Source organism: Balaenoptera borealis (genome assembly GCF_965194805.1).
Source record: "Balaenoptera borealis genome assembly, chromosome: 17".
Classification (NCBI taxonomy): Eukaryota; Metazoa; Chordata; class Mammalia; order Artiodactyla; family Balaenopteridae; genus Balaenoptera; species Balaenoptera borealis.
Window position 1 is genome coordinate 66,125,034 of NC_138876.1, and position 25,496 is coordinate 66,150,529.

The 25,496-nt window shown below is 39.0% G+C and overlaps 1 protein-coding gene across 1 annotated transcript in view; it reads right to left on the bottom strand.

The window, feature by feature from the left end:
• Positions 1–1,634: 1,634 nt before the first annotated feature.
• The window catches only part of KCNB2 (potassium voltage-gated channel subfamily B member 2), a 403,794-nt gene continuing 379,932 nt past the window's right edge, over positions 1,635–25,496 (bottom strand). Inside the window, exon 3 of the mRNA XM_082363415.1 lies at positions 1,635–16,439. Coding sequence (XP_082219541.1) covers positions 14,280–16,439 — 2,160 coding nt within the window. The 3' untranslated portion in view covers positions 1,635–14,279. The remainder of the gene's footprint in view (positions 16,440–25,496) is intronic.

Sequence of the window (25,496 nt, forward strand, 5' to 3'; positions counted from 1 at the left end):
GATGACCAGAGAAGCCTATGGACCTTTTGATTGGAAGGAACGCTCCTGGGTGACACAGGTAAGCCTGGAGGAGTGTGGGTACAGCAGGCTTTGGGGGAATCCTGTTTCCTTATCCACAGCTTTGGACCTTGAACTTTAGCCCAGAGGGAAGGACTCTTGCAGATTGATTGGTGAACACGTTGCTTCTTGTCTAATTCTCAGAATCCAGCACTGAATTTCTCTATATCACGAGCCCCAACCTCTTATGTCCATAAAAATGCATCTTTTATGTGCTTCTTTCTCTTTTAAATGAAATGACAACCAGGATGGGGCCCTCTTGCTTTAGGAAGATGGTGGTGGTATCTACGTTAGGAGGGAGCAAATGGAGGAAAGTGTCATCGAGCCCAAGTCCAGCCGATTCTCCTTGTCATTCCTTTCCCCTCTGTCTTCAGGGCAGGATTTAGGTGTACAGAGACCAGGCACTCTGTAGCCATAGCTGTGTTGGGTCACAAATACACTGGCAACATTTTTCTTAATAGTAATAGCCATCTCTTAATTTAACTCAGACAAGCGTCCTTGGCATTAAGAGCAGGGAAATGTTGTTGTGGAGACTTACAATTTCTCAGGAGGTATCATCCTTGAAACGTTTAGACTATTAAGGAAAGGTCTTTCAGGTAAAGACTGTAATGCATGTCCCCCACACTCTATTAACAAACAAAATGAGGAAATTTTCTTTGTTGGAGAGGCAGCATTGCAAAACAGGAGCTGGCATTGGCCTAAATGGTCAGGCATTCAAACTCTGTAGCCAAGCTGCCTGGGTTCAAATCCCAGCTTTACTAGCTGTGTGACCGTCGGCAAGCTACTTAACTTCTCTGTGCCTCAATTTCCTCTTCTGTAAAATGGGGATGTTTATAGTACTAGTACTATGAGGATTAAATGAGTAAATATATGTATAGGACTTGGCACGTGGTAAGTGCTATGTAAGAGATAATTAAATAAATAAGCCTCTCTCCTCATTATCTGTTCACCTCTTGCCTTGGAGAGCCTGATTCAATTGGCAGTCTTATCATTTGCCTCCCTGGTCAGGCAGGACTGGCTATATAATTTATGGGGTCTAACGAAAAATGAAAATACTGGATTCTTCATTCAAAAATTGTTCAGGATTTCAAGATGGTGACAGCAGGGCATTAAATTAAATGCAGGGTTCTTCTAAGTACCTGCACCTCTGTGTAACTGCATGGGTCACACAGCCATCCATGAAGCTGGTCCTGGGGTCAGGAGTTAAGACTTGATTTATTCGACAGGGACTCTCCTGAATTGGTTTTAGGAATGGCAGTGGGGGACTATCTCAAAATTCTTTGATAACCTCACCCCAGAGTTTTGGTAAGGTGGTGTACATTGAATTAAAAAAAAAAAAAAGAAACCAAGTGATTTATCCGTAGGCTGTCTAAAAGGATTCATTTGAAAAGGAGAGTACTCAATGGCAATGGATCCAACTTTTATTTTTTCCCAGCCTTAGCAGTTTTATCCTACACTTTCCTGTCTCAATAGTCAGTAATGAGGTGTCAAGAAACTATAGATTGTTGGGTGGCGGGCATGTATGCCATGCTTGATGTGAAGTGGCTTCATGCAGAGAACTGAAATGACACAGATGATTCATTTACACATTTATTGTCTATCTTGCTTACTCTACCAGACTGGAATGGAGAACAATGCCAGCAATTTTATAGACATTTTGACACAAAGTAAACAAGTATTTTGATGTGGAACAATTGTACAGACCACTACATGCATATAAGGATGCTGACTGGTGCAGAAATATTGAGTTGATCAGCAAAACGACTAATACAAAATCACATTTTCTTTTTATGGAGTTAAAATGCAGCAGACATGGGGACACTGATACAAACACCATTAAACGGGAGAGAAAGGCATTGTATTAATGGTGCAGATGGACGGCTGAACAAACACGAGTATGCTACATCGTATCCTCTTTACAAAACAGAAATCGAAACATTTTGTTTGCAAATAGAATGAAATAAAGTACGTTGAGGCAGATGAATGAGACTAGACAAGAGTTACCACCTATGCATACATAAGCTCTGGCTTCTAGTGAGAGTTTATATTAAAAATATCTCAATATAGTATAAGATGAAATGCTAATGCTATTATGTGTGTGGACTGGACAGGATAACCCAACTGAGAAATCTTCAAAAATAAAATACTGACTGTGCTTCTTTTCCCCTGTGGCATTCAGAGCATTCATAGACAGTATGAAAACGCTCTAAAACATTAAAGTTAATAAAAGAGAATGATGCTTCATGCGACAGTCCCTATAAATCTAATACCATATGTAACTTAGAAATATGAAATTGTATTATTTAACGTATACAGCAATTTTAAGAACTATTATTTAGCTTTGAATTTCTGACACTCAATATTCCTTAGGTTTTAAAAATAGTTTTGAGTGTTTTTAATCTGGGAGATTTTAGGGACTTACTAGAAACTATTAAAATCTCTACAACTTGAGGAAAAAAAGAATCAGGTTGTTTATCAACCTGTTTATTGGGAAATCACCCACGATTATTCCCGGCAAGGCTTTTTATGTGCATTAATTACTGATAGTTTTATAGTTTCACCATAAGTTTTCATAAAATTACTTTGTGAATATTCACAGAGTTGTCCTGAGTTTAACCAGAAGATAATTGTAACATTAAACATTGAATTAATGAGTTTGGGGAGTTAGACACATTAGTTTTTAATAATATATGACTCTAGTTAACCAAAAAACCAGAAGATAGTTCAGGCTCCCCCTCCTGATTCTAAACTCACTCATGTCCACATGCACACACACACACACACAAACACTATAACCTTCCCAAAAGCCAATCAACTTTTCAAAAAAATGTGCATCATAAACTTCAGTTTCCCCTATTTAACTCCTTTGGAGATTGGCCTTTCTCTACTAGGTTTTCTTTTTTTCTTTCCCCTTCTCTCTCCCTTCATCCATCTCCTTACCTCCTCTTCCTCCCTCTTAGTCCCACTTTCCCCCCAAAACATTAGTCTTTGAAAGTCTATATATGTTAATTTTGTAGATATCCAACTTTAGCTTTTGAAGACAAAAATGAAAATAATGTATACTTGACAATCGGATATCACTAAATGTGTCACTTCTGAGGAACGTATATCCTTTGACTTGTGAAAAGAGCTAATGTCAGACAGGTCAGCCTTCACCACACTCTCCTTTTATTTTACACAAAACTGTGGTGAAAGAAACCATTTAAGGCAGGTCTACGTTGGCAATGGGAAATAAATTAAGCAGTTATCTGGAAAAATCAGCAGCTATTTTTCTTTAGTTTATTAACAGACAGCACTTTTTAAAACTAAATTACTCGACATATTTAGACTATGTAGATATGATGTAGAGATTTTTATTATGAGCCTGGAAAGACAGTTAAAAAACACGACTTCAGTATTTATGGTAAAGAATGCACAGATCGAAACGATTCAAATAGTAAGCTGTTTTAACTAAAGGCGTTATCGCACTGCCTCAGAACTGTTTTTGGGCTAGATGTTGAGCAAGCAGTATACAGTTACTTTTGTACCATGGTTTCCATACGTGATACCGTAACATAGTATGCTGACATAATAAGATGAGACAATCACGCTGGTAGCTTTTAAAAGCATCAGACATGAGCAGTCGACACTGAGTTTTTACGTAAGCTACGTAGAGACAGGTAATAAATGCATTTAGTGAGCTGCTTGGGCAGCATAATGCTTTATCTGAATACTATTTAATAAGCTTGGAACTTTATTTCTTGAGAAAACAGGTAGGAATACAGTATTCATTAAGCTATAACTAAATAGTAATGAGATCTAAACTGTCATGCAATTATGCTTTAGAACATGGATTATTTTTTTAAGCATCATAATTCATTGACTGAAACTCCAAACTAAGTAATGTGTCATATACTAAAGCTTTCATAAAATTACTAGGCAAAAAACCAAAAAGAAAACCGTAAACCAATCAACCAAACAAACAAAACTTTGTGAAAATCAAAGTATTATTTTGAGTTTACCAATGATGAATACTGGATACTCTGAAGCTGAAATGTTAGCATATCTTGGAAATTCCTTTGCAGAGTCAGTGGAAGATTTACCCAAAGTAAGTCTGTCTTTAACGTTCGAGTTGGTTGCATTCCCTGGTTGCACAGTGGTCACCCTGATTTGGTTGGAGTAGTTACATTTAATCAGTGTAAGGACTAGGTGTGCTGCATTATATGTAGTCCTTGGTCATCACCCGTAGGAAATAAAGGCTCTAGGTAAATTTTTGTGACTTGGCATTTTAAATAAGTTGAAATAGAAAACGACGCTCCTCCTCTGTTACCTTTCTTGGTCAATAAGATTTGAACACAAGAAAATAAATAAAACAAATGATGATGGTCCATACTCCAGGTTCCAAAACCAAAATTTAATGAAGAATCTTTTAATACTGAAAGCTTTTGCTCTCATTTTAGAGTTTAATCTGGCAAACAGCCAATTACTGTAAATCTGGAACAAAATTCAGTTATGAATTACTTTGTGAAATATATCCTTAGGTCTACATGTATTTAAAGCAGAAAAATGGAGCGGTATGTTAATATTCACGTAATGACTAAGTATTTAATTTTGTGCTAATAAGGATGGTGTAAAGGCTCTTCAAATGTGTAATATCTCTGAAGTCTTAGTAATTATAGGAAGCTGATTTTTCTCTAGAAGAAATTGACGTTTGTCTATTAAACATTAAAAATCTACGGCTGTCAGGTAAAAAAAAAATTGCATTACGTAAGTTTTCAAAGCATGTTATTTATCCAAATAATTTGGACATTATCCAAATAATGTCAATCTGTCTTTAAAGCCACATGGCATATATATATATAATTTAGCAAATAAAATGCTGTCTATTTTAAGGTAACAGTGAGTAAAAACCTACATTTACACTCAGACACACATTTAAAATTTTGACTGTTTAGGAAGCCACAGAAGAATTTTAGAAGACTAAGTAATTAGCACACAAATGTGAGTTGAATGCTGCTTTCTTTTGGAATATTTAAATAAAAATCCTCCTATTTGTCTTCAGGTACTGTGCTAGGTGCTTTACTATATACTACCTCATTTAATTTATAATAGTCTTTTAAAAACTCATCTATAGTAAGATGAGAAATATTAATTTCAAATGACCATTAAAGATATTTTTACATAAAAAACTTAAAAAAATCTTAATCCACATATGACTTATTTCTCATTGGATGCACAGTAAAGTACTATTTTTCAATATGGCCTTTTGTCCACCTCTAATAATCTTTTTCTAAAATTTTGTTTAAATCACCATTACGGTTTTGGCCAACAACCATATAAAAACTACCACAGTAATATCAGTTTTCCCTGATCAAAATGTTTGTTACCATTGAAAATGATGAAAAGGGTAATATTGGTATTTTCCTTTTTGTATACTGCCCTGAAAACACACACTAATCGGTTACACACAAAATTTTAGTGAAAGTTTGCATTTAGAATGATATCTTGTGATAACTTAGTGACTTGGGCACCACTTTTCTCATCAACCTAGTTATTTACCTTTGAAGTTCAAGAAATTAATAGAGACTTTAAAAATTATTGTTCTTTTGTTACTAGTAGGAGAAAACATCGTGTCATTGCTTTGTTGATCAAATCATATTATGACATGGTGCAGAGAGTTCCTTTGTCCTCAGGCTTCTCTAAGGTTTCTGATCTTGACTTTGGGCGCCAAGTTGCTATTGCTAATGGCTCATTTGATCCTGCCCTTGACTTGACACTGAAGTCCTGTATATCCAAGCAGATCCTAGGGAAGGATTGCTACTGCGTACTGCAGACAGGAGAGAAATGAAGAATCTGGATGATACCATCTGAGATTTGATCAAAAGAATCTGTTTCCAAACCAGGAGGATGAAACTTGAAAAGAAGGTGGAAGGGAGTGAAAAGATCAAGTCACCTCCACAAATGGTTTCCACTCTGCACCCCAGGGCACAGAACATAATATTAGTAAATTGTCCAATAACTTTCCCCTTTAAGCCCATTCTCCAACTTACCCTCACTTCTTCAAACAAAACAAAGCAAGCAAGGTGGCACACAAGAAACAATATGAAACAGAAAAGCTTTCGGATTGAAAGCAAGGTGCTAAGAGCAGACGTAGTCATTATGCAGTTAAATGAAAGGTTATTAAAAATGCTTCAGTGTGCTAATGGTACCTTACATTTGCTTAATAAACCTTTTTTATACATTCACTATTGAATTTTTAATGGTTTAATATTATACCTCTTTAAAACTGCATAAGTTTGAAACTTGGCTATTGTATGACAAACCCAGTGTTTTGTAAGTTGCAGGTCTTTCTTTTTTTTTGTCTCTCTGGCTTTGAAAAAAAATAGGAAGATTTTGCAAATTCTTTAGTGAGATTTTCATAGTATATGCATATTTGTTAATTCTGGTGATAGCATTTTGCTGGATAAGTAATTTGGGTAATATTAGAACAGACTACCTTCTGTGTATCTGTTTTTTTTTTTTTTTCAATTAAACATTATGATGTGAGTATAATCTGCAGGTTAAAATCATAGCCTGACCCATATGCTGCAAATAAGAATGTTAGGAGCATCTTGGTTTAAAGATGGCAGAAGTGGCTGTAATAGAATTTCTGGCCAGTACCCACAGATATGGCTTGGAAGTTTAGAAACCACCTGTTTTTATCACCAGGGTCAATTCAGGGATATTTCAGGTTCTACTTGTAATCTTCAAGTAGAATGGAGACTGTAGATTTGTCTTCACAGGTTTGTTTTTCTTTAAAAAAGTCAGCACTTTGAGTTCTCTTTATCTTTTCACTAATGGCAGAAAGGTCAAAGTAGCATTTACTACTGTGTATCCAGAGAGCAGCCTAGGACACTGCTAAATAGTTAGCTAATCTGGTGATTTTGTTTTGATTTGGAGGCAGCAAGTAGGACTATTTTGAAAGTTCTGTGCAGAGGGCAGCAACAATTTTATCACATATTTTGGAATAAGAAAAAGAAAACCAAGAAATGATCACTGAAAAAAAATATCTGGGACATAGTTATGATTTTGACTATATGCACGGGTAATAGAAGGTGGAAAACGGTAGAGAACTTTCTTTCAAATCCTCCTTACCACATCCTTTCTTGGCAAATAGAATTTCACTTTCTCTCAAACTGACCACTAGAGGGCACTCAACATAGAGACTAAAAAGCAGGATGGCGGGCTCCTGACATCCTCCCAGAATCTGTGTATTTACCTCTGTTGCCACTATTCTGTGTCTATCTCCCTGAGTCTTGATTCTGAAAGTCTATATAGTTTGGTTTTCAATCTGAAGTCTTTTTAGGTTGAAATGGAGCAAAAATAACTAAAAGAAAAGCTATTCAGCTATATCACTTGCCAGCATTACCCACAGTGGATGGGAGATTAACTATATTGCTCAGATTGGCATTAAGCTTTCCTCACCAGCAGGCAGTGATGGTTTCTCCCACAGCATACAGACTAGGATTTAAAAAAAATCAAACAGAACAGTTATGGGAGTATAAAACAATTATTTTCAACATCATTTTTGCCAGAGTCATATGTCCTTTGGCTGAAGTGGGCAATATCTACATTGAAAGAAATTGTCACTAGCTTTCAGACAGCTACTATAATTTTATGCGTGGATGTTTAGAAAGCTTATGCGGTGGTCATTCAGATTCTAGATTAAGGAATGAAAATAAATAACTTGAGTCTGAGAGAAAATAAAAGTGGATAACAGAAATTCTCAGGCAACAAACTCAAACATACTGCCATACTATTTCCAGCTCACCCTGTGGAATTGGATTTCACTTGGGAATATAATCTCTTTAAATATGAAATCTCTGCTAGACTGTAAAACTGAGGGAATGAACTGTGCGTAACTTAATTTCTGGCATAGGGTAGAAAATAAATGTTTGTTGAATGAAATATTTTATCCCAGAAATATGGAAGTATCTGTTAGATAATAAGAAATAATTTCTTCAGGAGAGAGATTAAAGTTGAAACTATGGTCTCAATTGCAAATTTCATGTTAATAAGTATTAAGTCTAAATTAAATACAAGAATATATATATATATTCTTATATATTTATATATATATATACTTGTACCGAATATAAATTTCTCTGCTTAAAAACATGTTTAGTTTACCGACATATTTCTTAGGCTTTCTTCCTTTGTTTTGGTGGTATTTGTATCTTTTGCTGGCCTTGGGTTGTCTTATTACTGAAGATAATCCCTCACCTTCCTTTATTTATATGTATATTTATAGGCTACAACCCTTTCAGACTTACTAAGGAAGAGATTATGCATTAATGGCAATGGTAAATAAGATTTATGAAATTAAGTCAGGCTGTTTTAAGACGTCAAGTAGAAGAAATGGTAATTGGAGCCACTAAAGAATAGCATTATATTCCAATGAGTGGTAACTTCAATAATATAGAATGTTCACCAAGTTTTTGGAATTGAGACCTTTCCTCTTTCTTATTAGGGGATGGGCCTTTGAATGTTTGCATTTTTTTACTTAGATTTTGTAGAGTCTCCTTTTTCTTTTTTTAGTTCTGTTTGGGTGAGGACAGTGGCAGTGGAAAATTACTCAATATATTTTCAAATTCACATGGACTTAAGTGAATAAATTCCTTGAGTCAAGTTAAGCAACTTTTGATTACTGAATTTTATTTATTTACTAAAAAAAATTTTTTTGGCCACACTGCACGGCATGTGGGATCTTAGTTCCCCAACAAGTGGAAGTGCAGAGTCTTAACCACTGGACAGCCAGGTAAGCCCCTAATTACTGAATTTTAAACATCTTTCATTTAGAAATTCAGAAGACTAAACAGAATAGTGATACATTGTTAACATGTTGCCTATAGTCAATAAGAAGTAAGAAAAAACATTAAAATGTTTTGTTTTTCACCCAATAACCATCAACACACTATTAAAATATAAAATTTGTTAGAGATTTTTTTTTAACTGGCCTCAAATTTTGCTCTAGTTATTGGTGATAGACTATTATTAGCTATTTTGACAAGCAATATATGTAACTAAAAACTTATTTTTCAATTTATCAGATAATAAGAAAAGACAACCCATAACTTTACTCAATCAGATTAACAATTTGTTATCTCAAATGTAAATCTAAACTGTGATTCAAAAATAATTACGTACCAGTCTTCCATTTATACCATCCATCTATTTCTTAGGAAAACAGTTCTTCGGAAAAGCATTTCACTTGTTCCTGCCATATGCTTCCCTGGTTTGATAATTGGATAATTTTTTCATACTCAGAAGAGACACTTTCCAGTAACCCAAATGATCCTCAGCCTGGTTTTATTTATTTTTAAAATTTTTATTTATTATTAAAAAAAATTTTTTTTCTCAGCCTGGTTTTAAATGGGCAAGGCAGTAAGCTCCAGGAGGCTGGGGGCTGTACACTAACACCAAGCACAATGCCTTCTGTAGATTATAGGGGTGCTCACCTAGTATTTACTGAATGAATAGTGAAATGCCAATCAAAATCTATTAGACAGTATTTTTGAACTTTGAAGTATTAATAGTTCTGAAGTTTTTTTTTTTTTTTTTTAGAAAATCAAGTGGCTTCTTTCAGTCCTCTGCCTAATGTGTATTCATGTTACATCATGAGTAATAAATTCTTCTCTTTGACCCAGGAATGTGTACCTTATAACCAGAATCCCGAATGGGCAAACATATGTGCTAAAGATGGTCAATGTCATTTATCTCAAGTCATTACCATTTGGCATGATCCACTGCTGCTTTAAGAAAACTGCATGACGATAAATGCACCTCTGCTTTTATTTACGTAATTTTAAATATTAATAGAAAAACCCTCCTTAACTAAACATATTTTCCTGTTGTTTATTGGAATGCCGGACTTGAAGCCAGAGGATGTGGATGAGGTCTTGTTCTACTATTCACCAGTGACCAGTGTGAACTTGAACAAGATTCCTAACCTCGCTGGTCTTTTATTGATAAATAATACCTGATTCAGAAGGCTGTTATGAGTATAAAGCATGACCAAAAACTCTTAAAATACTCTACGTACATAAGGCTTTTTTTTTTTTTCTATTCCAATCCCAAGAGAAACTAGTTGAATTGTTGACTTTCCTCATGTCTACGTGACAGCGAGACTGTTTTGACAAGAAATTAATGGGAACAGATGCTTGGCACTATTCTTCTTGTTACCAAATCTAGTTCCTATCAGGATGCTTGATCTAAATGCTTGCTTCAAAGCTGTTGGCTGTGCCGGAGTGGAGAAATTTCTAGTGAAAATGTTTAGACACTAATTAGGTGAACACTAGGCATTCAGGGTGTCACTCCTGTATTTGTGACCCAACTCAAGACATATATCCATGCACCCATTTCTATCCTCTTGTGATCGATCTCAAGCTTTTTTTTTTTTTTTTTAATTTATTTATTTTATTTATTTACTTTTGGCTGCGTTGGGTCTTTGTTGCTGCACGCAGGCTTTCTCTCATTGCAGTGAGCTCGGGCTCTAGAGCGCAGGCTCAGTAGCTGTGGAGCACGGGCTTAGTTGCTCTGCGGCATGTGGGATCTTCCCAGACCAGGGCTCGAACCCGTGTCCCCTGCATTGGCAGGCGGATTCTTAACCACTGAGCCACCAGGGAAGCCCCGATCTCAAGCTTTAAGCTAAAACAATCTTGTGGCAATTTACACCCGTTAGGATAGCCAGCAGAACTGAATTAACAGTGCCTGGGACTGTGTTATTTTGAGTTCATTCAAACAGTCTTTCCTTGTTGACATTTGTCCCTGGTCACTGAGCTAGGTGAAAATGAGCAGGCTGTCCCAGCAGCAGAAACCTCCAGGGCCCCTCAGGGAACCAGCCTATGTCCCCACCACTTATGCAGTATTTCTCAAACTGGGGATGTGTTTTCCAGGGGGTACAAAAGAGGTATTTGAAGTTAAAAGAGTATCCATTTTACTAGTAGGTAAGTAAGAGAAAACATTATTTCTTTGATATTGAAACATATGTTACGAAGTAAAATGCAGCATTTTCATGACTTTTTAATGGGAAACATAAGACTTTGCAAGAACTCTGTGCTTGGTATATTCCCAGACCACTTCAGGCAAATATGTTCATTCTCTGCATTAGGTGCAGTTCATTGAAAAGGTTAAGGAAGCACTGCACAAGTGCATTTTGGGAACCCTAGGTGCTTCCCTGTGAAACAACAAAGTCAAAGTTTTTTTAGAGGAGATTTTATTTTTTCCTAGCTGAAGACTTTTGGCTCAGAGGGGCTAAGAAGAATTGAAGGTTAAACTTTCCATAGGAGGTTCTTGAAAATTCTTTAAAACTTAAGAAAAATATTAAAGGGGAAAAGTTTTTAGGGAGAATGCCTTTGGGGAGAATGTCTAGAATTCCTTATCTAGGAAAGATTTCTAACATTAAGCATTCTGGAGCAGGATTCTCAGTTAAAGGCCTAATGGACATAAGAAAGGTCGGCGTTAGTAAACTATCAGATAAATTTTAAAAACTGCAGATTCATCAGTACAGAGACATTACAAAATAACTGCTTCATGAGACTATGTAAGGAAAATAATTTTCATGACTTATTTGCTATTTGTCTAACAGCAGATATATCTGTTTACTTGGAAAACTATATATAGAAAATTCAGACACTCTAGATTTACAAAAACTGAGCAACATTTAGTTTTAGACACTGAAATATGTATGAGTGATGTAAATATCAATGATTAATGACCATAAACTCTTAAAGGTTGTGTTCTGAAACAAATATAAAAACCATCAGGAAATTCTAATAAGCACAGTGAAAAAGAAATGTTTAAAATTATTTTTAGCAGTAGGGCTGCTTGGATTTCAGCCAAGATCAAAACTTGTTTTCTTATCTGAGACATAATGACCAGATTTTGTTAATAAAGACATGTTATTCCTTAAAGTCTTAAGTTAGGTTCTAAATATTTGGGTTGTCTTTTTCTGGTGTGTTTTTTTTTTCTTTTAAAAATAGAATAAAATTTAGAATTTTTTTTCCTTAAACAAAAAGTTGTGCTTTAAATTGGGCCCAGAATTTTCCTATTTCTCTGAACTATACATCCACACCCACACACACACGTACAAAATGCATTATGCGGAGGCAAACTTGCACATTCCTGAGAGATCAAGGAATCATATTAATTTGCAGTCTTAAGGTACCTTAGAAATAATTTGTCTTGATTTTTATCAGGGTAAAACTGAAACTGAGAGAGGTTTTCAAGGCTCATCCAGGATCACCCATCAGGTAGTTGCATATCGAGCTAGAGCCTTGATTTCCTGTGAGGCAAAGTGGATCCAAATGACCTGGGTTTTAGCACAGTCTTCACTAACAGGACAATCACTAGCAAGTATCCTAACGCCTCTGGATTTCACTGTTCTCAGTTGAAAATGCTGGAAGTATTGCTTTCAACTAGGATAATCCTCCATCTCTTGGGGGCGTTGGAAACATGAGGGGGTGTTTCTAGATGCTGCAATCACTGGATGGTGCTACTGGCATTTGTGGCCTTCCCCAGGTGGCAGTGTTTTCTCCCCTCACTGGGAAATACTGGGTGACCCATTATCAGGCCAGGGTTCCTTTTTTTTTTTTTTGTCGCACCATGCGGCATGCGGGATCTTAGTTCCCCCAACAGGGATGGAACCCTGTGCCCCCTGCAGTGGAAGCGCGGAGTCTTAACCACTGGACCACCAGGGAAGTCCCAGGCCAGGGTTCTTTGTATGTTAACTCATTTCCAAACCCAACTCTATCTATGGGGTACAGGTGGGTGGGGTGGCAGTCTTACTTAAATAACGCTGCTTTTAGTTTGCCAAAAGTCACTTTTTGGAATTCCCATTTTGGCATGTCTACATTCTATCTTTAGATAGAAAAGGTTATGTTGGATTCAAGTGGAAAATACAGTCGTCTTTAGATGGCCAACATACATTTTTAAAAAATTTTATTTATTTAATTTATTTTTGGCTGTGTTGGGTCTTCGCTGCTGCGCACGGGCTTTCTCTAGTTGCGGCGAGCGGGGGTTACTCTTTGTTGCAGTGCGCGGGCTTCTCGTTGCGGTGGCTTCTCTTCTTGTGGAGCACGGGCTCTAGGCGCACGAGCTCAGTAGTTGTGGTGCATGGGCTTAGTTGCTCTGTGGCATGTGGGATCTTCTGGGACCAGGGGTTGAACCCGTGTTCCCCGTATTGGCAGACGGATCCTTAATCACTGTGCCACCAGGGAAGTCCCCCCCCCCCTTTTTTTTTTTAAAGAACTGCTTTCCAAAAGTGGAGGGCCATTAAAAAAAAGTTTAGTTGTGTAATATCACCTTTTAAGTATGTTCAGGTTTTTAAAAAATGCATTTCTGTAATAGGCTGTGGCATGATATATACTTTTCCCCATGATATTAGTGATATATAATTGACTGGCAAAATTTCAAACTGCAATTCCAAGTTTTTGGATATCTGGTCATTACATCTTGCCTATTTCCATGATTTATAAATAAAACCACAAATGCCACAACTAAGCAGAAGCAAAAAAGAAAAATGCACCCTATGAGTTATATCACAAGTCAATAAAAATACTGTATTCCTTTAAACAAATGTACTTATAAGAGCTTTATAACCCAAAGCAAGATATGTGAGATGGTTTAAGACAGGTTGCAATTTTGCAACAAGAAGTCTGTACAGCTCCTCCAGGCAGTAGCTGTGAAGGAAGTGCCTGTGTCTGAGAAACTTGTTTCCATCTGTTCTTGACACTTTTGCATCCCAAGCCCCGTTATTTACAAAGTTACGCCTTTTGCAAGCTCAAAGCACCTTGCCTGGCAATTACGAACTCATGCAATGACATTTCATCCTTTCATGTGCAAATTCTCAAATTCATTGTAACAGAAAAGCTCAAAGTCGAAACTCTGTCTACAATTTGAAATGAAAGGATCAAAAATGTCAGACATTGCAGAATACCGGTTCGTAATAGAGCTCTCTTTATTTGTTCACTGTTCCTCAGTCATTTTTGTTTGTTTGTTACAAAATGCAGTCTTGATTCTTTATTTAAACAGTACTTAAACTAAACTGTTCATGCCATGCAAAAATAACATTTTATGCACTTTTTTGGGGGGAGGGGCTTCCCACTTTTTAGTTCACAGGCATTATTAACCGCATTTTTAAGAAACAAGTTTTTTTTTGTTTGTTTTTGTTTTTGTTTTGTTTTTATTATTGCCTTTGTAACTAGTCACATGCTGGTTTCACGTGTGGGACAGTACCCTGTGTCTCCTGGGTTGGAATGAATTTCTGGGGCAAACAAGTGGTTTTCCATCTTGCACCCTTCTTGACTGTTGTCCTGTTTTACTTCCGCCACAGCATGGTAAATGTCTTGCCTACAGTTGTGACTTGTGTCCTGTGGAGAGGAAGAGCCCACAGAGGCCTCTTCTCTTAGAGGGTCTCTTCCGTCACTAGGCTTATCTGCAAAGCAGTTCGGGTTGGAGTCTGCCCGCTTGTCCCGCCTCGTGGTCCCTTGGAGCTCTAAGAAATCATCGTCTTCGCCCGTGTCTATTTCCGTGAAGCTCCTCCTCTCTCTGGATGAGAAAGCAAAGAGTTTCTGCCTGGGAAACCGAGGCGTCAGCCCTTTGGAGGGTCCCTGACAATGTGCCGGAACCTCAGCGCCCAGCAAGGGTCTGTCTCCCTGGGAGGGGGTTTCTTCTAAGAGGATGGTGCTGATGAGCTGCGGGGCGCTGAGTGGGAAGTCCGCCGTGGTGACCGGCAGTGGCCTGGCCGTGCTGGGTGGGGTCTGCGGGGCACCGCCTCTGTTGTCCTTGAAGTTCACCTTGAGCGATCTGGACTTGAGCGGGTTGCTGCCTTTCAGCGAGCTCTTCGGGCTCTCGGTGGCGCTGTCCGACTGCAAGGGGCCGTGGGGCCCACCTTGGGACCCGCTGGAGTCGAGGTTCACAGTTACGTCGATTGGAGCGTATTCCTGGCTGGCGTCCCTGGCCGCGGGCCCCTTCTCTCGGGTTAGGGTGAGGAATGGGGGGCCCCTGGCTCTTTGGTGCTCCTCTATCCGGGCGAGGTCGGGTGGGAACTTCATCTGCAGGTGGGAAGCGGAGGGCGGCGGCAGGGGCGACCTCTCGGTCTCCGTGAAGTCGGTGGCGCAGCTCGTGAAGCTGTCGATGCTGGAGGTGCTCTTCATGTCCACGATGCCCTCGGTCTGCGCCACGGCCAGCTGCCCCTGCGGGCAGACCACCTCCTCCATCTCTATCTCTTCTTCATACACAGACGGCCTCTCGGGCTGCTCGTGGCCGTCGGGATTCGGGTGGGCGTGAGGCTGCGTCTTGGTGATTTCATTGTAGAGCATCTCCAGTTTCTGGGCACTCAGGTGCTGTGGGCTGGAGGAAGAAGTGTTGTTCAGCTGCTCGTGGGAGTCTTTTTGGCTGACCTCCTGGTACTTATTCTCGTAAGACTTGTTGGAGCTTGTTTCCGACAGAGCCTTCCTGGCCCACTTCCACCGGCTTGGAGAGAGGTGGTTATCACCCGTGGAGTCTTTTGTATTGGCCGACTCTCCCGTCTTCTCCACAGCCACGTCTATCAGTTCCATACTGCGAGCAAAGGCATCTTTTAAGTTCATAGAAACGATGCTTCCATTCCTCTTGGCCCGCTCGAGAGCCTCTCTCCTCTTAATGGCCTTCTCCTGGCGTTTCTGCTCCTTGTAAAACTCAGAAAAATTGTTCACAATGATTGGGATGGGAAGGGCGATCACCAGAACCCCCGCGATACAGCAGAGGCCTCCCACGATCTTCCCTAATAACGTTTTTGGGTAGATGTCACCATAGCCGACAGTGGTCATGGTGATGGTGGCCCACCAAAATGAGGCCGGGATGCTGGTGAACTTGGTAGCATCTTCGTCCTTCTCGGCAAAAAATACCAGGCTGGAGAATATCATTATCCCCATGGCCAAGAACAATATCAACAAGCCCAGTTCATTGTAACTCCGCCTGAGGGTGAAACCCAGGGACTGCAGGCCCGTCGAGTGTCTGGCGAGTTTCAGGATCCTGAGGATACGCATGATTCGGAAGATCTGGACCACGCGCCTCACGTTCTGGAACTGCAACACGCTCTTGTTGGACTCCGTGAGGAAGATGGTGACGTAATACGGCAAGATGGCCAGCAAGTCGATAACGTTCAGTGGGCCCTTAAAGAACTTCCATTTATTTGGTGAGGACAGGAACCGTAAAAGGTACTCCATGGTAAACCAGGCGATACACACGGCCTCCACGTGGGCTAACTGGGGGTTGTCATTGGGCTGTCCAAATTCATCCATCTCCTGCAGCTCTGGTAGCGTGTTGAGAGACAGCGCAATGGTGGAGAGGACGATGAACAAGATGGACACGATAGCCAAGATCTGGAAAAGAAAAGAAAGTCAAGTCAGCAAGGCCTCGTAGTTGCTTAGGCAGCTAGGAGACATATGGGTTCACCATTCCTTAAATGATATGTCTTGCTCAAAGGTATTCCAAGAAGGTCACTTTACAACCCCAAATTCTCCAACTAATACAAACACATTCACTTTTTATGAGTTCATTTCACTTAGAAGCCTAATGTGTATAAATTAGATAACTAATGGGAACGTTCTATACAGCACAGGGAACTCTGCTCAATGCTCTGTGGTAACTTAAATGGGAAGGAAATCCAAGAAAGAGAGGATATACGTATATGTACAGCTGATTCACTTTGCTGTACAGCAGACGATAACACAACATTGTAAAGCAACTCTACTCTCAGTAAAAATTAACAGTAATAAAAAGAAGCCTAATGTAATACACTTTTAAATTCTAGGGTCTAAGCCATTTGAAAAAAATCCATTCTCTCCCCACCCCCCCCTTGCCTATTGTTTTTAGGCACCTTTGGAAGAGTTTTCGGAGAATAGTCATCTCTCCTCTCAGTTAGTTGTAATTTTTCTCTCTTAACCACCTAGTTTATGTTTCCTTACATGAATTGCCATACATGTTATATAAGTTAGAAAAAATTCATGATTGCCAGAAGTTTTATTCTACAACTAAAAACGCGAATGCAGACCTATGCGTGGAGAGATAATATGGCCTCAGTACAACAATGTTTCCAAAGAACAAGTACGATTTGTGTGGTAAGCACTGAAGGCTGAACCAAGTCAGGGAGCCTCCATCCTGGGCTATGTGGCCTTCTGGCCAGCCTCAGGTGGGAGAGAAGGATTATGAGCTAACTTCATTCAGTTGAGAAAGCTTTCAGAACAAAGAACTTGAAGACTGTCCATGGTGATCTCGGTTCAGGGATCACCGTGGGGCAGAGGAAGAGCAGCACCATATCAGATGTGGAAGGAGAGAGGAAGCACTCAATAAGAAGTAAAAAGAGGATCAGTGAGTGAATTTTGGAGTCAGTCATTCTGACCTCTGAGCTTGACTTTATCGCTTACTGTGTGACTTTGGGCAAGTTACTTAACCTCTCTGTGTCTCAGTTTACAGATCTGTCGAAGGAAGACAACAATCGTAGTTATTTCATGGCTGTTGTGAAGATTACCCGGCACACAGACATCACCAAATAAATGAAAATTACTCATAGTGTTAGAGGCTGAAATGAACAGGACTTCAGTCTGGAAAGACGAAGACCAAGAACAGGTATGTGGGAAATCTGTAAAACCAGGCAGGGTATAGACAGCTTAAGCAGGGATTTCCTCACTGTAACCCAGTGTTCTAGATTGATAAGACAAAGCATGAAGATGAAGGTTTGAGGGCAACAGAATAAAGCACATCTTTGCTTAGTACAGATTGTGCATCTGGAACATGTGATTCTTGGTGATTCTAGGTTAGGTCTGGCTTGGTTTCATCTGACCTTTGCCAGTGACCTCAAGAGGTATTACTGGTCTCAGTTATTGTTTGTAGCTCTGAGAAAAATATCCTGACACTGTTTAATTTAGAAATTCAGCATTCAGTAGACAATGATTAAATATCTTGAGGCCACACATCTCAGTAAACATGAGACTGTGAAAAAATTATCTATAACTGACATCAGGACTTCTGAACTTCTCTCCTCTTTGTCCTTCTAAGTTTCTCTACTTCTGGGTTATTCTCCTTAACCTTAATCTTTTCTCCTCTTATGCCTCATTTATACCTTTCATTGTTTTTTCTTCCTGTTTCTTCCAGCTCCCATCTTTCCTCTTAAATCACTTTATAGTGAAAACCATAGTTTGTTCCAGAATGCACTGCAGATATTAAGTAAAGATTTATGTTTTCTTAGCTTAAAGAACAGTACTGAATTACTAGTGTTTTATATTTTTTTCTTAAACAAAATTAAGTACTTTTTACCTGAGTATACTTCAGGAGTTCCTTTAAAAATGTGGATCAATGAATGACAGTAGAATAAAGGTTCTCTTCATCTGCTCCAGAGACTGTGAAGGCTAAAGTTAGAAATCCCCTCAAGAAGGTTTAGATAAACCCATGGATAATGGATTCAGAGGGTTTATTAAGGACAAGTTGGGAATGCTCACCTCAAAGCTTTACCCTCAGGGGCCAATGGAAGGGGGACATTTACAATATTCTGTCACTTAAATATTCTTAGGAAGCGTTGATCAGATTCCATCTACTCTTACGTTCTTACCATAAGGAACTAGGTTCCTCTGTATTTTCTAGAAGGTCACGCTGTTCCTGATATACCTTTGGGCATTTTAAGTACTGGGATTGCTGCCAGCATTCTTGTGCTGATAATCCATATTCTAGATTTTCCATATCTTCTTATCTGTTCACCTGCCTGTTTTGGATGCATTTTATTTAGGATTATCACCTCCAAGAGCAAGAGAAAAGTAGAAATACAAATGAAACCATTCTACTATTTTCCAACCTTTTAGACAAAGAACAAAGTAGAAGATCCAAGGTGGACCTTCAGTTTTTCCATGACTCCACAATCTGACCTAGATCGTAGGTCATTTTACTTTGGTATCTAATTTTGGGAAATAATGAACATTGTATAGTTCTAATTTAGTCTATGGTCTGGTTGATGGCAACTTAATGGATATGGCTACTTTTAACACCTGAAAATTTAGCATGTGCACAGCATGATTTGAAGGACATTCTTGAAGAAAAGGAACTACTAAAGAAAAAAAATCCAAACACTCAAGCCCTTAGCAACCCCACATTCATATTAAACTATAAGGTATTGCAGTGCATTATTTTCTGTCTCATGTTCAATCTGTCAAAACCCATTTGCTATCAATGTAAAGGAATGGTTTATTTTAAATATCTTGTGAAACTTGGAATTCTCCAAGAAAGACAGCGCCTTAGACAAATTATTCAATATATACCAAGGACGATGTGTGATGCAATAAGCCAAATGCCAGGTTATTGTGTTATGCTAGAGTTTTTTCTTTTTCTTTTTAACACAATAAATAGAACAAATGTGAAATTTTGCTCTAAGCTACAGGATACACCTCTAAACATGGATATTTACTTTGGTAGAGCAAACCCTTATGGCATTTACGTATTGCTTCATTTATTATAACCATGCACAAGTTAGGTTTTTAATCCTGTCACCCCTAATAACCAGCCTCCAGAGCTGGCTCTTTCGGCTCCAGCAAATAGACTTATGTTTGTATATTGCAAATGAAGTGGAAATTCCAAACAATTACCTGGGTGATATCCGTCAACCCCCTTGGAATTTGGATTACATCATTTCCAAGGTTCCTTTCACCTCTAACATATGGCGAGTCTCTTTCTCAACTAAAACATTGTGCTAATTCCATTCACGTCTGCAAACCAAACCAAGGACAAGTCACAGTTGAGCCCATCCTTTTGGTTGAATTGCCAAAATATAATTTTGTTGCTTAAGAAATAAAAAATTCAAATGGGAAGGCTTTGTAAAATATCATACTCTGTATGTTCCAAGCATTTAGTTACTGGGAATAGACATTCTTTCTGGATAACACTTTTCTTCCCTTTTGCATTGCCTGGATAATGATTTAATTCTTCACTTATAGACACAGACTTTCAGAGGATCACACAGAGGTAAGAATAGGGCTCCTGGCACTGGCGTTACTGGGTCCCAAAAGTTGGTTGCATCGATTTCTGTTTGTGAGAGAAGTAAGGCAGGTGGAGATTTGCCCCTATTTAACAACTTGTTGATTTTATATCTTTTGAAGATAGTGGGTGTTTTGTGGTGGAAAGAGCACAGGACAAGGAATTAAAATACATGGCCTGATGAGACTTTCAAGATGGCGGAGGAGTAAGAAGTGGAGATAACCTTCCTCCCCACAAATACATCAGAAATACAACTACATGTGGAACAACTCCTACAGAACACCTACTGAACGCTGGCAGAAGACCTCAGACTTCCAAAAAGGCAAGAAACTCCCCACATACCTGGGTAGGGCAAAAGAGAAAAGAAAAAACAGAGACAAAAGAATAGGGACAGGACCTGCACCTCAAAACAAAAATAAACTAATAAACTGAAAACATAGGCAGAACACTCTATGACATAAATCACAGCAAGATCCTTTTTGACCCACCTCCTAGAGAAATGGAAATAAAAACAAAAATAAACCAATGGGACCTAATGAAACTTAAAAGCTTTTGCACAGCAAAGGAAAACATAAACAAGATGAAAAGACAACTCTCAGAATGGGAGAAGATATTTGCAAATGAAGTAACTGACAAAGGATTAATCCCCCAAATTTACAAGCAGCTCATGCAGCTCAATATCAAAAAAACAAACAACCCAATGCAAAAATGGGCAGACGACCTAAATAGACATTTCTCCAAAGAAGATATACAGATTGCCAACAAACACATGAAAGGATGCTCAACATCACTAATCATTAGAGAAATGCAAATCAAATCTACAATGAGGTATCACCTCACACTGGTCAGAATGGCCGTCATCAAAAAATCTACAAACAATAAATGCTGGAGAGGGTGTGGAGAAAAGGGAACCTTTTTGCACTGTTGGTGGGAATGTAAATTGATACAGCCACTATGGAGAACAGTATGGAGGTTCCTTAAAAAACTAAAAATAGAACTACCATACGACCCAGCAATCCCACTACTGGGCATATACCCTGAGAATACCATAATTCAAAAAGGGTCATGTACCACAATGTTCATTGCAGCACTATTTACAACAGCCAGGACATGGAAGCAACCTAAGTGTGCATCGACAGATTAATGGATAAAGAAGGTGTGGCACATATATACAGTGGAATATTACTCAGCCATAAAAAGAAACGAAATTGAGTTATTTATAGTGAGGTGGATGGAGCTAGAGACTGTCATACAGAGTGAAGTAAGTCAGAAAGAGAAAAACAAATACCATATGCTAACACATATATATGGAATCTAAAAAAAAAAAAGGTTGTGAAGAACCTAGGGGCAGGACAGGTATAAAGATGCAGGCATAGAGAATGGACTTGAGGACATGGGGAGGGGGAAGGGTAAGCTGGGACGAAGTGAGAGAGTGGCATGGACTTATATACACTATCAAATGTAAAATAGATAGCTAGTGGGAAGCAGCTACATAGCACAGGGAGATCAGCTTGGTGCTTTGTGACCACCTAGAGGGGTGGGATAGGGAGGGTGGGAGGGAGACGCAAGAGGGAGGAGATGTGGGGATATATGTATATGTATAGCTGATTCACTTTGTTATAAAGCAGAAACTAACACACCATTGTAAAGCAATTATACTCCAATAAAGATGTTAAAAAATAAATAAAACCCATGGCCCTACCTCCATGGCCACGCGGACAAGCCAGTTTCCTCTGCAAACATTAGTGCCCTCATCTGCAAAATGAGGTGCCTTCCATTTGCCTCACTTGCCTGAGAGGCTTGTTAAGGACCAGACTAGGTCAAGCACATGAAGCATCTATAAAATGTAAAGTACTATACGTGCTGGAGTTGTGTCTGGAAAAAGCCTTTGGTCAGCATTGGGAGGGAATAATGAACACAAACTGCTTCTCCCCCATTTAAATACAACTGGAGACCTATCTCATGTTCATAGTTGAAAGACTTTCAAGCACATTGTTTCACCTTGCCAGTGGTTTGCATGCCAAACCCAGATAACTGTAGCTTATCTGTCTTAGGACTGAACCATCTAGTTTGTCAATATTTAAGAACTGGACTGAGGTTGGCTGGGTGTGTGGGCGGAATGGGTGAGGCTGGTCAAAGGGTATGAACTTCCAATAATAAAATAGAGTCCCGGGGATGTACAGCATGGGTTAATGATACTGTGTTGTAGATTTGAAAGTGGTGAAGAGAGTAGATCTTAAAAGTCGCATCACAGGAAAAACATTTTGTTACTATGTGAAGTGATGGTTGTTAACTAAACTCATTGTGGTAATCATTTCATAATATAGATATCAAATCATTATGCTGTACACTTAAAATTAAATCAATGTTATAGTCAATTATATCACAATTAAAAAAGAAAGAGGTAGACTGAGGCGGTTCGGGTGAATTTGACCTGCCTTGAGTCTTAAAATATGCAGAAAGTTTTCAAGCTTGGGCCTCCTGAGTGATCATCTGCTTTGTATTCACCAACTTTCAGTACTCCCCCAAAACACGTGGGAACTTGGGTGCCTTGCACTGAGGTCAGTGGAGATACTTTCTCTCCCTCATCTCCCCCAAACTCTCCTTCCTTCTTTGACAAATATGTGCTGAGAGGTGAAACTGAGTGAGTTATAAGCTCTTAACTATATAGCACTCCTACGTTATCTTCTTAGTGGAATATAGTACATTAAAAAAAACAAAACCTGGTCAGCACTAGAAAACAACACGGGGAAACGTGATGATAAGAATTTTCAGGAGAGAATCAACTTATTTAAGTTGGCAGGAAGAAGGTCTGTGATGAGCATTATTAGAAACATGAAACTTCTTCTATTTTCAGGAAAAGGACAAAGCACAATGACAGTTCTGAGCCTGTAAGCTAAAGACCAAACCATTTGTTGAGGGAAGAAGTGAGAAGTAGGTAAAAATATCATCACTTTCATCTACCTATCTTTTATTTCTAGCTGTTTCCCAGAAGACTACTGGACTCAGCAAACCAGAAAATAAATCCTGTGATTTGCACCAAAGGAAGAATAATCTAGGACTGTTTGCAGTCCTAATATCTCATATTGCTTGAAACCATGGCGCTCTCCTTTAAGGCTGGGGGCCCTTGGTTGATGATCAGCCCTTTCTTCTCCCAAATATCCCCTTGCCCTCCCAGGACAAATGAGATTCCGTGCTTAAGTTCTCTGATGATTTGCATATACAAGCATGAATCCCTTATGGGCTAGCACCACATGACTCATGCAAAGAACCAGCACCACTGAAAGGGTCAGTTGATTTTTAATTATTTTGGACCCATGGATAACAGGAGCCCAGGAATTCAATCCCCCACCCCCCGTTTGTGGACTGTTGAATGAGGGGTTTCAAAAGACTGAGTCATCCACACACAAGCAGATGTCAGCCGGAAGCCTGCATGATGCTTTTCATTTGGGATGGGGTGGGATGTGAGAAGCAATCCAGTTCTACATACTATCGAATTTTTCTTTTGGTTTTTATTCTCAGATCCAAAACCAATTTTCTGAGAGGAGAGTTTTTGGCTATCTTATGACTAAAGATACTGTTGTACTATTTTCTTGGTATCTCCTGAAATAAGCTGCATTTCACTACCCATGATATATTTATTTTAAAAGATTAGATTTTGGGAAGCAAGTCATTAGGTAGAAGGCTGGTGACGGGAACTTTAATCTCATTCATAGTAACTCTGCATAGAAAGGAGCAACAGTGAGATGGAGACACCTTTAATCTTACACTCACTCCAGTGATTAGACAACCTCTTTGTAGGTAATTTGTTCTTACAAAGTCTTCAGGAGCCAGAGAGTAAAAATGAAGATGGGCCAAGCTTGGTGAAATACAAACATTACTGCCTCTATTGGCCCCTGAAGGGCAGGAACTATGGCTCTTTTCTTTAGACTGCTCAGCCTAACTCCAAGAAAGCACACCATAAATGTTCAGACTCTTCTCTTTAGTGTGTGAATAACAGATTTTGGGGGAAGGACACAAGAAAGAGAATTAGTGGAGTATATCCTTTGAACAGGATTTCATTTAACTTGATACCTAGAATGTAAAAAAAAAAAAATCATAGAACAATCAAGTTAGGTGAAATCTTGAAGTATGCCATGTCTTACTTTATAAAGAAACAAAGATTCAGGGATTCTACTGCACCTGGTGGGTGGAGGGGAGGCAATAGTAAGGGACTTAGAGTTGACAGGTCTGAGTTTGAATCCTGCTTCTGATTATTCTATTAGTGTTGAGGACTTGGGCACCACAATTAGCTTTTTCTAGGGCTTATTATTCCCATATAGAAAATGTGGAAAATAAAGGCTTGTTTTGCTTACCTATAGAGCATTGTTTTGAGGACTGTGCTGGCTAATTTTATGTGCCAACTTGGCTAGGCTGTGGTGCCCAGTTCTTGGATCCAACATCAGTCTGGAAGTTGTGAAGGTATTTTTTAGGTGTGATTAATGTTTAAATCAGTAGACTTTGAGTAAAGCAGATTATCCTCCATCATGTGGGTGGGCCTCATCCAATCAATTGAAGGTCTTAAAATGACGACAAGTTTTCCAAAGAAGAAGCAATTCTGCCTCGAGACTGTCACACAGAAACCTTGCCTGAGTTTCCAGTCTGCCTGGCCTGCTCTGTGGAATTTTTTTTTTTTTTTTAAGATTTGGGTTTTTAAAAAGCCATTGCTTTTATTTATTTATTTTTTAAATTTTAATTAATTAATTTATTTTTTTGGCTGCGTTGGGTCTTCGTTGCCACGCACGGGCTTTCTCTAGTTGCAGCAAGCGGGGTCTACTCTCCGTTGCAGTGTGTGGGTTTCTCATTGCTGTGGCTTCTCTTGTTGCGGAGCGCGTGTTCTAGGCACGCAAGTTGAGTAGTTGTGGCTCGTGGGCTCAGTAGTTGTGGCTCGTGGGCTCTAGAGCGCAGGCTCAGTTATTATGGCGCATGGGCTTAGTTGCTCCACAGCATGTGGGATCCACGGATTCAGGGATTGAATCTGTGTCCCCTGCATTGGCAGTCAGATTCTTAACCACTGTGCCAACAGGGAAGTCCTGCTCTGTGGATTTTGAACTCAAGATTGAAACATCAACTCTTAACTTGAATTTTCAGCCTGCTGTCTTGCCCTGTGGATTTCAGACTTGCCAGTCCTCACAATTGTGTGAGGCCAGCTCCTTAATGTCTGTCTATCTGTCTGTCTATGTATATATATAAATACACACACACCTATATATGCATTTACATATATAGGGTTGGCCAAAAAGTTCGTTCGGATTTTCTGTAAGCTGTTATGGAAAAATCGGAATATATATATATTCTATTGGTTCTATTTCTCTGAAGAATTCTAATACGAGAACAAATAAGATAAAATACATGATAGCACTTTGCAAGCTGCAGAGTGC